The 11,750-nt window shown below is 38.7% G+C and overlaps 2 protein-coding genes across 3 annotated transcripts in view; both read left to right on the forward strand.

Annotated features, from left to right (window-relative positions):
* The first annotated feature begins 96 nt into the window (after positions 1–96).
* On the forward strand, positions 97–9,839 carry LOC107713097 (spermatid perinuclear RNA-binding protein-like). Of its 2 annotated transcripts, none has more exons than XM_016518526.1 (17): positions 97–227; positions 384–592; positions 760–925; positions 1,957–2,104; positions 2,928–3,019; positions 3,348–3,443; positions 3,559–3,670; positions 3,757–3,854; positions 4,311–4,410; positions 4,981–5,046; positions 5,634–5,821; positions 5,981–6,115; positions 6,220–6,345; positions 8,084–8,227; positions 8,321–8,399; positions 8,941–9,276; positions 9,359–9,839. In XM_016518526.1, exons 2-17 carry the CDS (start codon positions 393–395, stop codon positions 9,496–9,498), a joined length of 2,226 nt encoding a protein of 741 aa, XP_016374012.1. In that variant the 5' UTR covers positions 97–227; positions 384–392; the 3' UTR covers positions 9,499–9,839. The 2 variants fall into 2 exon arrangements, with proteins under 2 accessions (XP_016374012.1, XP_016374013.1); XM_016518527.1 differs by having other exon boundaries at positions 97–212.
* A 685-nt stretch (positions 9,840–10,524) lies between these two features.
* Positions 10,525–11,750, forward strand: part of LOC107713098 (tartrate-resistant acid phosphatase type 5-like) — a 3,270-nt gene continuing 2,044 nt past the window's right edge. The window contains exons 1-3 of the mRNA XM_016518528.1: positions 10,525–10,651; positions 11,127–11,251; positions 11,430–11,569. Coding sequence (XP_016374014.1) covers positions 10,547–10,651; positions 11,127–11,251; positions 11,430–11,569 — 370 coding nt within the window. The 5' untranslated portion in view covers positions 10,525–10,546. The remainder of the gene's footprint in view (positions 10,652–11,126; positions 11,252–11,429; positions 11,570–11,750) is intronic.

Consider the following 11,750-nt stretch of genomic DNA (forward strand, 5'->3'; position numbering starts at 1 on the left):
GCCTCCTGGCCAAATCAAAAGTTATCACTGGCCAAATTTTCGTTTGGGCATCTCTGGTATATTAAGATGCAATAAAACTAAATTCTTGTCACAGGTATGAAGAGTTGCGTTATTGGTATGATTGCTTGTGTTATGAAGAAGACCTCAGGCAGTACAACCAATATATTGTTGAGTACAGGAAGTGGGAAGAGGAGAATCTGCACCCAGAAGACGTATGTTACACCGATGTATGTTCAATTTACAATGCAAATTCATTATTGTTCTCCCTCTAGTTCTTTGCCTAAAATAACAGAAAACCGTAATAAGAACACATGAACAGAGGAAGTGCAAAGGCAACGTTTTGAATCAAGTGTCATCAGTTCAACTCTTCTGTTACTCGACAGCTTCCACCAATGCGGCCACCAATGCAGCCACCGCCTCAGCGAACGTTTGTGAATGAGGATCGCTATGTAAAGGCCAAGCACACAACTGTGTACCCATCAGCAGAGCAGCTGGATGCAGTGCAGATCATGGTGTCTAATGTGGAGTGTGCCCTGAAATCTGTCTCTGATTGGTTAAATGAAAAAGAGAGTAGTGCCGCAGATGCTGGAAGGTATGGTTGTTGGTTCTGGAAGTCACCTGCCCTAATGTATTTAGATTTTTACAACTGAGCAAGTCGGTGCATTTCATTTTACTTTTAAGCAATTGCTGGCTAATTTATGTTACAGTTCTGGTGGAAGTATAACCTCATGCTCCGAGTCTGTGCTGTTTTCCCTGCAGTGGTTCTCCTCAAAGTAAACTGCGTGGTGTTTTGAGAGTGGGCCTGGTGGCTAAAGGACTCCTGCTGAAAGGTGACATGGAGTTAGAGTTGGTGCTGCTGTCCAGGGATATGCCTACCAGTTCACTGCTCAGGCTGATCTCTGGAAAACTCTCAGAATTCATAAAGGTTTTTCTTACCCTTTTTTAGTTTTAATTTGTATTATTATAGATAATTTGAATACTTGCTTTTGTCGTTTGTGCTTCATTCATGAAACATGAGCATAATGTATGCAAATGCAAACAGCTCTGTGTTTTAGTAAACGCATAGAGGAAAAATCGGCATCTTTATGCAGAATGTATTTTATTTTGTATGTATTTTAATTTGAAAGCATTATCAAATTGGCTTTTTCCAATCAACAAATACACTAACGCTCAAAAGTTGGGGTCAACAAGGTTTTTTTTTTTTGTAAGGATGCATTAAATTAATCTAGTGACAGTAAGGCATTTATAATATAAAAAAAATTATATTTCAAATAAATGCTGTTTTGAACTTGTTCATCAACAAAGTTTCCACAAAAATGTTACGCAGCACAACTGTTTTCAATATTGATAGCGATAAGAAACTTGAGCATCAAATCAGCATATTCGAATAATTTGAGGTATTATTTGACACTGAAAACTGGAGTAATAGACCTTAATCAGGGTAGCGCCATATTTAATTTTTGACAGAAATGGCAACGAGGCTGTGAGGGATAGAAGTGCAGTGTGTTTTTGGATTGTACTGTTGTCTAACAACATACAGTTGTTCAGTTGACAAATCATCTTTCAGCAATAACACTTTTGGTCTATCATTTTCATATAAATTCAATATGGCATCTAGCCTGAAGATCTATGAAATTGAGCTTTGCCATCGCAGAAGTAAATTACATTCTGAAATGTATCAAAATTGAATTTTTTTTTTTAAATTGTAAAAATATTTCACAATATTTACAGTATCAAATAAATGCAGCCTTGGTGAACATAAGAGACTACATTCACAAACATTAAAATTTTACCAACCCCAAACTTTTGTATGCTAGTGTATCTATAGAACCATTTGAGTCCTCTTGAGTTTCTGTGGGTGCAGATTCCATGCAAGACAAGTCATTATTTACCTGCTAATATTTATGAAAAATTAAGCTGACATGCAGTTTCTCCTCTCACTTTCCTCAATGAAAGGATGTTACTGAGGAGAAATACGTCATCACTCCATCGATCCAAGATGCTGCTATTATTGTTACTAGCCCAAAGCAGCCAATTCTGAAACTGAGTATCCATCTGACCTCACCTGTGGTCAGGGAGCAGGTTAAAAAAGAGGCATCTGGAGGTATGATCTCACTCTTTTTTTCTTTTTCGGACCTAAAAGACCTTCAGTACGTCGGAGGAGTGAAAATAAAAGTTATGCAGCACAGTCCTGCTGCATCAAATGAGTGGTGGTTCCTTCTGAGGCAGATACTGGGTGCTTTCAGCATTTTAAATGTTAGAAGTATTGTCTTGGCTATTGTTCAGCATTTTACTGTTGAACTGACATTTCCGAACGTCACCTCTAAAGCGATGCGAAGGGTTTGCATTGCAGCAAAAATGGAATCAGTAGGCTCATATTTTAAGATGTGCTTGTTATTATCCTTATTTTTGGTACAATGGAAAGAGTATATATTTTAACAGTTTCAGATAATTGCATTTAGTTCTATTTATAGCGTTTTTGTGCTTAAGGAATAATCTCTTCATCCAGAACATATTTCATTTGTATTTTGCTGCAGTATTTACCCTGTTCACAACTGAATTGAAGTATTGCTTTTGTTGACTGTGGTTGCAAATTGACTTTCTCAACCAAGCCTTCTAGTTTGTCAATTTTAGGGCCGCTGGACTTTTGACCAACTGGAAATTCTCTGTCACGGAAGGGGGGGACGCAGTTGGCCTACAGAAGAGGAGGGTGAAATATCTGTAGAAGTAGAGTATTTTTAAAGGAGATTAATCACTGTTCAAACAGACAGGGGTGCATACTAAGCTTTGTGTTAGATGACTTCCCAAACAGTTCCCCCTCTTCCTCTTGCCTGTGGGCATGGGAACACTGCGTCTACCCCCTGACCAGATGACAGAACCCCCCTTGGTCAAACTGTACCTTGTCTTCTTACTCCATTCGTCACTAGAACCGTGTGCGGAAAGCTCTCCGCAGGACGCTCTGGACAGGCAGAAATGCCTGACTTCTCTGGCGTCTCTCCGCCAGGCCAAGTGGTTCCAGGTTTGCATCCCGTCTTTATTTGTCTAAAAGTCAACTTGTAACTTAATCTGACCTTTGACCTGGGGAAAATACATTTTGAAAAATGCTTTTTAAGCCTGCATGAACTTTGAAACGTCTATAAATGCTTTAAACTGAATTGCGCATAACCTGTTTCCGTTTAAATGTCAGATGCATCTTCCCCAGGTTGCAATTTGTTCGTTATTGGTCAGAAACTTTAATTTGGCCAGATTGATCTGCTTCATACAAAACGTCCTCTAAAAAGCATCTAGAAGTTCTTTGAAGATGCATGATAAAGTGTTGACGGGTTTGCTATTTGTTGGGTTAACAGGCTAAAGTGTCCGAGCTTGAGTCATGTGTCATCGTGATTCGGATCTTGCGGGACTTGTGTACCCGTGTTTCAACGTGGGCCCCGCTCAAAGGATGGGTGAGTCAACCTCAAAAACAACAACAAAGAAATATATCTTTACAATTAGACATTTATATAAACGTTTAAGGTCACTTTTTTGAGTCTGTCTCTTTAATCATATGTTTTTCGGCAGATTCTTGAGCTGCTCTGTCAGAAGGCCATTTCAACCAGCGAGAGGCTGCTAGGACCTGGAGAGGCGTTCCGGAGAGTTCTAGAGTGTCTTGCGTCAGGGATACTAATAGAGGGTAAAGACTGAAACAAAGCATTGTCTTTGTTTCTGAGTGACTTTTGGTGTTTTGAGTCATCTACTGAGCATGACTCTACTATACAGGTGGTCCAGGCATTTCTGATCCGTGTGAGCGAGATAGCACTGATGCTGGTGCCCATCTTACACTGCAACAGAGAGAAGACATTACCCAGAGTGCACAGGTTACTTGCAATCCAACACTATAGTTTGACTTTACTTTACAGTGTATTGGTCTAGAAACTATACAAATGAAAATGGTCATTATGTACTTGGCCCAATGTCATTCTAAACCCATATGGTGGTGCTTTTTATTGTGGAGCTGAAGTCATGAAGCTGTTTTCCATAAGATAACTGTTCATTGTGACCATATATTTCAAAGCTAAAAACAAAAAAGATATCAGGACTTTGTAATCAGTGTACAGTGCTTTCTTTTTCTTTCTCTTCCTCACACAAAGCTCTTGACTAAACTATGAACTCTCTTTGTTTTTTTGATGATGGGGAAAAGAATACTGCAACATGAGAGTAAATGACTAAGGCCAGATGGTTATTAGAGCTGATCCATATACAAAATTTCCATCCTTGGAGGAACCCCATTTAGTTCTTTCACATTTAATTTGTTGCTTTCCTCTCACCTCTAGTTTGCCTTAAGACTGTCAGCTTTTGGGCAACTTTACAAAGTTCTTGGAATGGACCGCCTCAATTCCAAATTTGCTAGATTGCTCAGCGAACAAAACAGAGGTACCAATGTGACTTTTTATAATGTTCAGTTGCACCTGTTTTCCACTCTTAAAATCAAATAGCTATGTTAGCTTTTGTTTCTTTAAAGCTTCTATATATAAATGGCACCTATTAGGATTGCATAATCTGTATGAGAACTACTGGTGTAGTTCACATTGGATTGGCACTGAATAGGCATTGAATGTAAAATGTTAATTAGTGAATGATGCTGTGTGTGTGTGTATATACCTGCCTGTTTTTCTGTTCTGGTGGGGACTTAAACCTGAATACACACAGACTCGTGGGGACTCGTGTCACGGTGGGGACCTAAATTGAGGTCACCACGGGTAAACAAGCTAATAAATCACACAGAATTAAGTTTTTTGAAAATCTGTTGTGTGAGTTTTTTTTTTTTTTTTGGATGGACTGGAGAGACCTTGGCATTTCAAATGCTAATATATCTACATTATATTATGTTCGGTTTTATTTCATAAGAGTAAAGGGAAAAACCTGTTTTCTGTGTCTGTTAACCTATATATATGCCACATCTCTTCCTTTCATTTAATTAAATTGCAATGACTGATATCCCAGTAAAGAGGCCAAGGGAAGTTTATGATGCTGGGGATCTTGAAATGAGGCCAAAGTTTCCAAGAAAAGGTATGCATCTCAATTTCAGTCTCTTTCCCATCATCCTCTTTTGTTACAAATGTTATATTTAATGTAGGGATGCACGATATTGGATACCGTTATATTTCCTTTTGTTTGGAATCAACACCAAGTCTCTCCTGTGCAGAGATTATAAACAAATAATTTTTAAGTTTTGTGCAAAAACTTACTTGTTAGAACTAATTAAACATTATTAAAGTTAGTTAAACTTTTTTTAATGAGAGTACATTGAATGCTTTGATAGTACTATAATAAAATCAGTCACTACAATTTTTTTTCTTTCAGACAAATGCAGTTGCACCCTTAACATTTTAATGTTATTTGTGTATTTTATTTTTCATTTTATTTCAAGTAGACCGACAGCGCCCCCTAAATAAATAAAAGGCCTTACCGGATGGGCATTAGGACCTAGGGGAGGCTGCTGCATCTTTCGATTCCGATAACGTTCCGATAATATTGAGCATCCCTAATTTAATGTATAGTAGAAAAATACAGCATGCCTCATCTTTTAGTTAAATACGTATTGTATACAATGTCAGCCGTATTGTTTTTCCATAATACCTGTGTTCTCCTGGCAGAAAGGCGTGAACCAGCAAATGCCCTGATGAAGCTGAACCAGCTGCGGCCTGGAACCCTCTACAGATTGGCATCACAGTCTGGGCCTGAACATGAACCTCAGTTCACAATGGCTGTAGAGGTGGATGGAGTAACTTATGAGGCTACAGGCCCCTCCAAACGCAGTGCCAAGCTTCATGTTGCCCAGAAAGTGAGTCTGCTGAAAGTCGCAAGTTTGAAAGAAACTTTGTTCTAGATGCCACATGTAGCTGTTGCACAGATAACATTTTCCAGGGTTGTGGTCTTTAATGAGTGTGAAATAAACCGTGTGAATTTCAGTGGTTGTCTATGCCATGTACACAACACACAGGTTCTGCAAGCATTAGGTGTGCCCTTGCCATCAGAGGCCAAGCCTGCTGATGAAAATAAGAGCCAGACTGTTGCTGCGCCTGTGGTCACCGGTTCAGATGAAACCACTCCTACAGGGTCTGATGATGGCACTGAGGTTAGCATCCAAAGATTGAGCCTCCTTGAATAGCTTTGGGGTTTGATGCCTTTGTAGACTGTAGGAAATTGGTTTGGCATGATTGGTTCCACTTCATCTCGCAGGGTGGCCCCATCCTCACCAAACATGGCAAGAATCCCGTCATGGAACTCAACGAGAATCGGAGAAGTCTGAAATATGAACTTGTCTCTGTCAAGGGACGCTTCAACGACAAGACCTTCACCATTGAGGTTAGACATGTTGACTAAAGCTAGTTTATTTTGAGCTAGTGTCCTTGTACTTTACAAGTCACAATGAAAATTCATGCAAATGTTCCCTGTCACAGTGATGACAATATCACTCTCAGCTGGAGTTCTTTAACACTGTTCTGAATTGTACTGTGGCATGGGCATGAGTGACAGCAAATTGATCATGACATTGTTCAATTTCTGCTTTGAACATTTCATTTTTAGTTTTCTGATGTTTTATGAAGGGTGGTACCTAGTAGGGCTGCACGATAAATCGCATGCGATATTTAACGCGCATTAGTGAGGAAGCAATGGTAAAACAAAAATCTTTCACTGTTTTCACAAAAATATTAAGCAGCAAAAATGCTTTCAACATTGATAAATGTTTCTTAAGCAGCAAATCTGCATATTAGAATGATTTCTGAAGGATTATGTGACACTGAAGACTGAAAATCCAATAAGGGTAAATTTTGGATTAATCAACCAATTATTGTAAAATCAAAATACTCAATTTGTTACAATTTTTAGTCTTTTTAAATCCACTGTATGCTTGTGACGAGAGTCGATAGAGGCTACAAGGTTAGGATATCGCGTAGAATAACCAGGAATAAAATTCAAACGGTAAAATCACATTAGCCCAAAATACATTGGGCACTTTTTGTTTGCAGCTGTTCACAAACAGAAAAAGCAATCAACATATGTACACTGTTATTTTCTAAAGAAATAATAACACTGCAAAGAAACTATCATCAAAACGAATATTAGCAGTAATTCATCAACAGTAGATCAGCAGTATTCGCTCATCATAAATGAATAGTAATCCGTTATTAAAACGGACCTTCTTTCTTTTCTCTAGGAACCTGGTCAAAGTCAACATGAGCAACTCAACAGTAAATAATGGTTTTATGAATAAATTGTTTTAATAATATCCATGTTTCATGCGTCTTTTTTCAATATACTGTGTTATTAGAGGTACACTATGAAATTATTGTCTCTCTTTTTTGATATCTGTGGTTCAAACATAAAACTAAGTATTTGTGCAGAGGAAAGGTTAGGTGAATATGATTGTTTGAGGTTTAACTATGCTTGCACCAGATCTGACTAGCTATAACAATGTCACTGATAGTAAGCAAAAAGTCCTACAAGGCATATATCCTGAATGAGTCGCCTGAGCAAGTAAGTAGCATATCTGCCATCATAATAGCCTGAACTTTGACGTAAATATATAAGGACAAATAATAAAAGCCTAAAATTTCCTGGCAATCTACGAACCCGACAGCTCTGTATGTGAATTATTGTAAAGGGACTGTAATGTTAGCCCTGCTTCCCATTTTTATTCACCATATGAAGTTGTAGGTGATGTGGCATGCGTTATAATCTTGTTAATATGCTGTCACTTCAATAAAAAAAAAAAATCATAATATCCATTTGTGTTTGCATTCACTTTTTGGAAAAAGTGTACTGCGGCTAAAACACCAACATTCTGTCTATCTTTATATTCCTGTGAGTCATAGAAATTCAACCGGTGTCATCCACAGTTCAGCAACTGTTTTTTCTGTTGCCCTAAAACCTGTTTCTAATGGTGACATCCTTGAGTAAGCATGAGGACAGTTCTGCTGTTTAAATCTACTGTTTTCCTGCTGTTGTTCTCCCTTCCGATAGAATAGTTTATAGTTCTGATTATATCTCATGTGCATGTTTGTTTATTTATTTATTTTTATTTTTTGGGGGCCTCTTTCAGGTGGAGGTTGATGGACAGAAATTCCAGGGCTCTGGATCAAATAAGAAATTAGCCAAAGCCAATGCAGCACTTGCAGCATTAGAACAGCTTTTTCCAGAAGGTTCTCCTGCAGACCCACTCAAGAAAAAGAAATTCCCTGCTATGGTGAAGGCAACAAGTTATACTAGATCTTCTCTTGGTCTCTTTCTTTCCTAATATTGTTTTGTGCTTTGGTCTAAAACGTTTTTATTTCTTTAGGGCTATGGTATGGCTGGAGTGTCTTACAATGCAGGCAATCGAGGTAGAGGCAGAGGATTCAACACTGGCCAGTTTGCAGGTACACTAACATCATGAAAGGCATTAACCTCAACTTGTTTGACAGTTTAGCTCATTTAGCATCACTGTTTTGATTTCCATGGTTAGATTATCACCTGAATGATGAGGAAGTAGAAAAAAAAATGCTACTACATCATACACAAAGTGCTCATTAGTACTGGGCAAAAATATTGTTTTGGATACTAATGTTTAATACTTATTTTAAATACCTTTTTATGATTTTCAGGCAAAGAAAAGTCATTCAAAAAAATTTCACAGGAAAAAAATAAATTATATTTTAAATATATTTCTATAGAAAAGTTTTTAAATGCTAAGATTTTACAATATTGTTTTACCGTATTTAATTAAATAAATGCATCCTTGGTGAGCATAAGAGACTTCTTTTAAAAAAAACAGATCAGAGACTTTTGACAACATATATACCTCCACTACTCCACTAGAGCTTATTTGCATAGGTAAATGTAGATTACAAATGCATGTTACCTATTCCTGTAATGTGGATGTCGTCTTAACTTTTATTCTCTATCAATTTATCTCTCCAGGCTCCACCACTACTGCTGGATTGACCCCAGCCCAGTCTGTTACCAACTCCAGCACACCTATGAATCCCCAGGAGGACCCGTTTGCAACCTCCACCATCAGCGCGGCCACATACCAAGCTGTACCACCACCAGTGACTGGCTATTATAATCAGTACACCCAATCCTATTCACAATTCAAAAAACCCCTCAATCAGGGCCAGAATCAGACTCCGACTCAAAATCAAATCCAGAGCAAAACAACAAATCAACAAGCTCCTCTTGTTGGACCAGACTACGGCTACGGATATCAAGGGCCTGGCATGGGTATGGGGGGACCACCTGATTTCAATTATGCAGGTGAGTTTGAATGCTTACATGCTGTGTAATAATATGCGTTTAACCCACAACTCTCTGAAACTCTTTTTTTTTTTCTTAATAGCATACAATGGACCACCTGGTACAGCAACATTCGGGCCACCTGGAACAACAAATCCGAGCTATAGCTTCACCCAGAGCGCCTACCCCAACCTGGGAGGCTACAGCAGTGGAGCCAATAGTACAGACTACACATACAGATAAACATAACACGTTTGGTCTCCCTGCTCAGTAATATGTACGGATGCTCATTCAAACAATTGAGAAGTAATTTCTGTAATTCCATAGCCTGCAGTGTCCTCCTGAGTTGAAATATTTGCTCTAAACCTTTTGAGATTTTATACTGTTTTGTGTTCATTTTGCCATTGGAACTGCACCTGATTTTAGCATGGTTTTGATTCACCACTAGTTTCAGGAAATAATACATCAGGATGGAAGTTGTTTTCTGTCTGTGCCTAAATGGTTGGTGTGACTCAAATGGAAATTGTCACATAATTCTGTTTTTCCCCAAAAGGTATATTTATGATCATCCTCTTGTTTTGCTTCAACATTTTTAGCAGGTTTCTTTTTCTTTTCTTTTTGACTGAATGTGGACACTGAACGCAGACTTTGATGTTTACTTCCCTGAAACCATTTCAGCTGTTTCTTGTTTTTTAAGAGGTTTGATTTGCGTTATTCAGTTTAATCTTGGTATCGTCTTTTATGTAGAATGTAGCTTTTTGCTGTTAAATAGGCCAGTGCAGGAGGTTTTGTGTTCTCTGGGGTGGATGTTATACGTCATATCTTTGACCTGTGCAGGAATAAACTATTTTTTTCTATTTTTAATTGTTTTCTTGTTGCTTTATTTGACAGAAATTGTGAAAGTCAAGTCAAGTTTATTTGTACGGCGCTTTTCACGATACAAATCATTGCAAAGCAACTTTACAGCAAATTAAGTTTCTACAATATTTAGTGGTAGCTTATCAGTGGTGACTGTCAATTAATGTACATATGGCAGAAATGTACGGAAAAATCAATTTAAGACGTAATAAAACAGACGATGAACACTATTAACAGCAATTATTATATCATGCAATCAAACTTATAGCAAAATGTGGTAGTTCAATATGTTGTTTCAGGGTTGGCATCATCCAAGGTCCTCTGAGGGGTTGGCATCATCTCTTCTCAGGTGTTCTGGATCCAGACTGAAGCTTGTGTAAATCATACATCCCGTGGCAAAAACAGTACCCCTATAGAGAAGGCCACTGCACGCATGATGGCCAAAACTGCTTCTCAGATGGGCGCAAACTTCATTTTAGCACTTGGTGACAACTTCTACTATAAGGGCGTCAGTGACGTCAATGACCCTAGATTCCAGGTTTGGTTTCTGGAGTTTAGATCACTTGAGTTTTGTAAATGCAGGATTTTTTTTATTTATTTTGTTTATCTTGTTTGTTAATAAGAGCCTGAATCCTCATGAAATGGGTCTACTGCTGAAATGTCAAATGCTAACTCTACAAAAGTGGTTGAGTATTGGTATGACCACTTCTAGTTGTGTGCTGGGTGTAAAGTGCAAATTGGTGTAGAAGCGTTTAAGCTGTCTTGTCTAGTGTAGGGGTGCTCAGTCCTGCTCCTGGAGGGCCAGTATCCTGCAGAGTTTGGCTTCAACCAGTTCCAACATGCTTGCCTGGAAATGTCTAGTGAGTCTGAAGACCTTGATTACTCTGGTTCATGTGTATTTAAGGTTGGCACTAAATTCTGCAGGACAGTGGATCTCCAGGAACTGGTTTGGAAACTCCTAGTGGAATCTCTTCCACCTAATGTAGGCCATGGTCCTTTAATTCTCGTTGTAGGTCACATTTGAAGACGTATACACTCAGGATTCTCTTAATATTCCATGGTACGTCATTGCTGGCAATCACGACCATGCAGGAAACGTCCTTGCTCAAATTGAGTACAGCCAGAAGTCCAAGAGATGGTATGTGAGCCAATGTGTCTAGGCATCCATGTCTAATTGAGTTTGGTTTCCTGACTCTTAAGCTGGTTTGCAATTTAATTCTATTGTCAGTGCAGCTGTGCCCGGTGTGTAGACTTGGCAGATGCCCTGTTCTTTTCCAAAAAGGCTGTTTTTTTTTAACATTATTTCCATCTTTAAGGAACTTCCCCTACTATTATTATGAGATGAACTTCCGCGTTCCTCGAACGGATAGCACTCTGACCATCATCATGCTGGACACGGTGTTGCTGTGTGGAAACTCTGATGACTTCCTTGACCAGCAGCCCCGAGCTCCCCGAAGTGGCATTCATTCAGGAACGGTCTAAGGCTGATTATCTCCTGGTGGCTGGCCATTATCCGGTATGGTCCATATCAGAGCAATCAGAGCATGACTGTCTGCTGAAGAAATTGAGACCACTGCTTAAGAAGTACAAAGCCACTGCTTACCTGTGTGGCCATGATCACAATCTACAAGTAGGTC

The sequence above is a fragment of the Sinocyclocheilus rhinocerous genome, unplaced genomic scaffold, assembly GCF_001515625.1.
Source record: "Sinocyclocheilus rhinocerous isolate Xijiao unplaced genomic scaffold, SAMN03320098_v1.1 scaffold1982, whole genome shotgun sequence".
NCBI lineage: Eukaryota > Metazoa > Chordata > Actinopteri > Cypriniformes > Cyprinidae > Sinocyclocheilus > Sinocyclocheilus rhinocerous.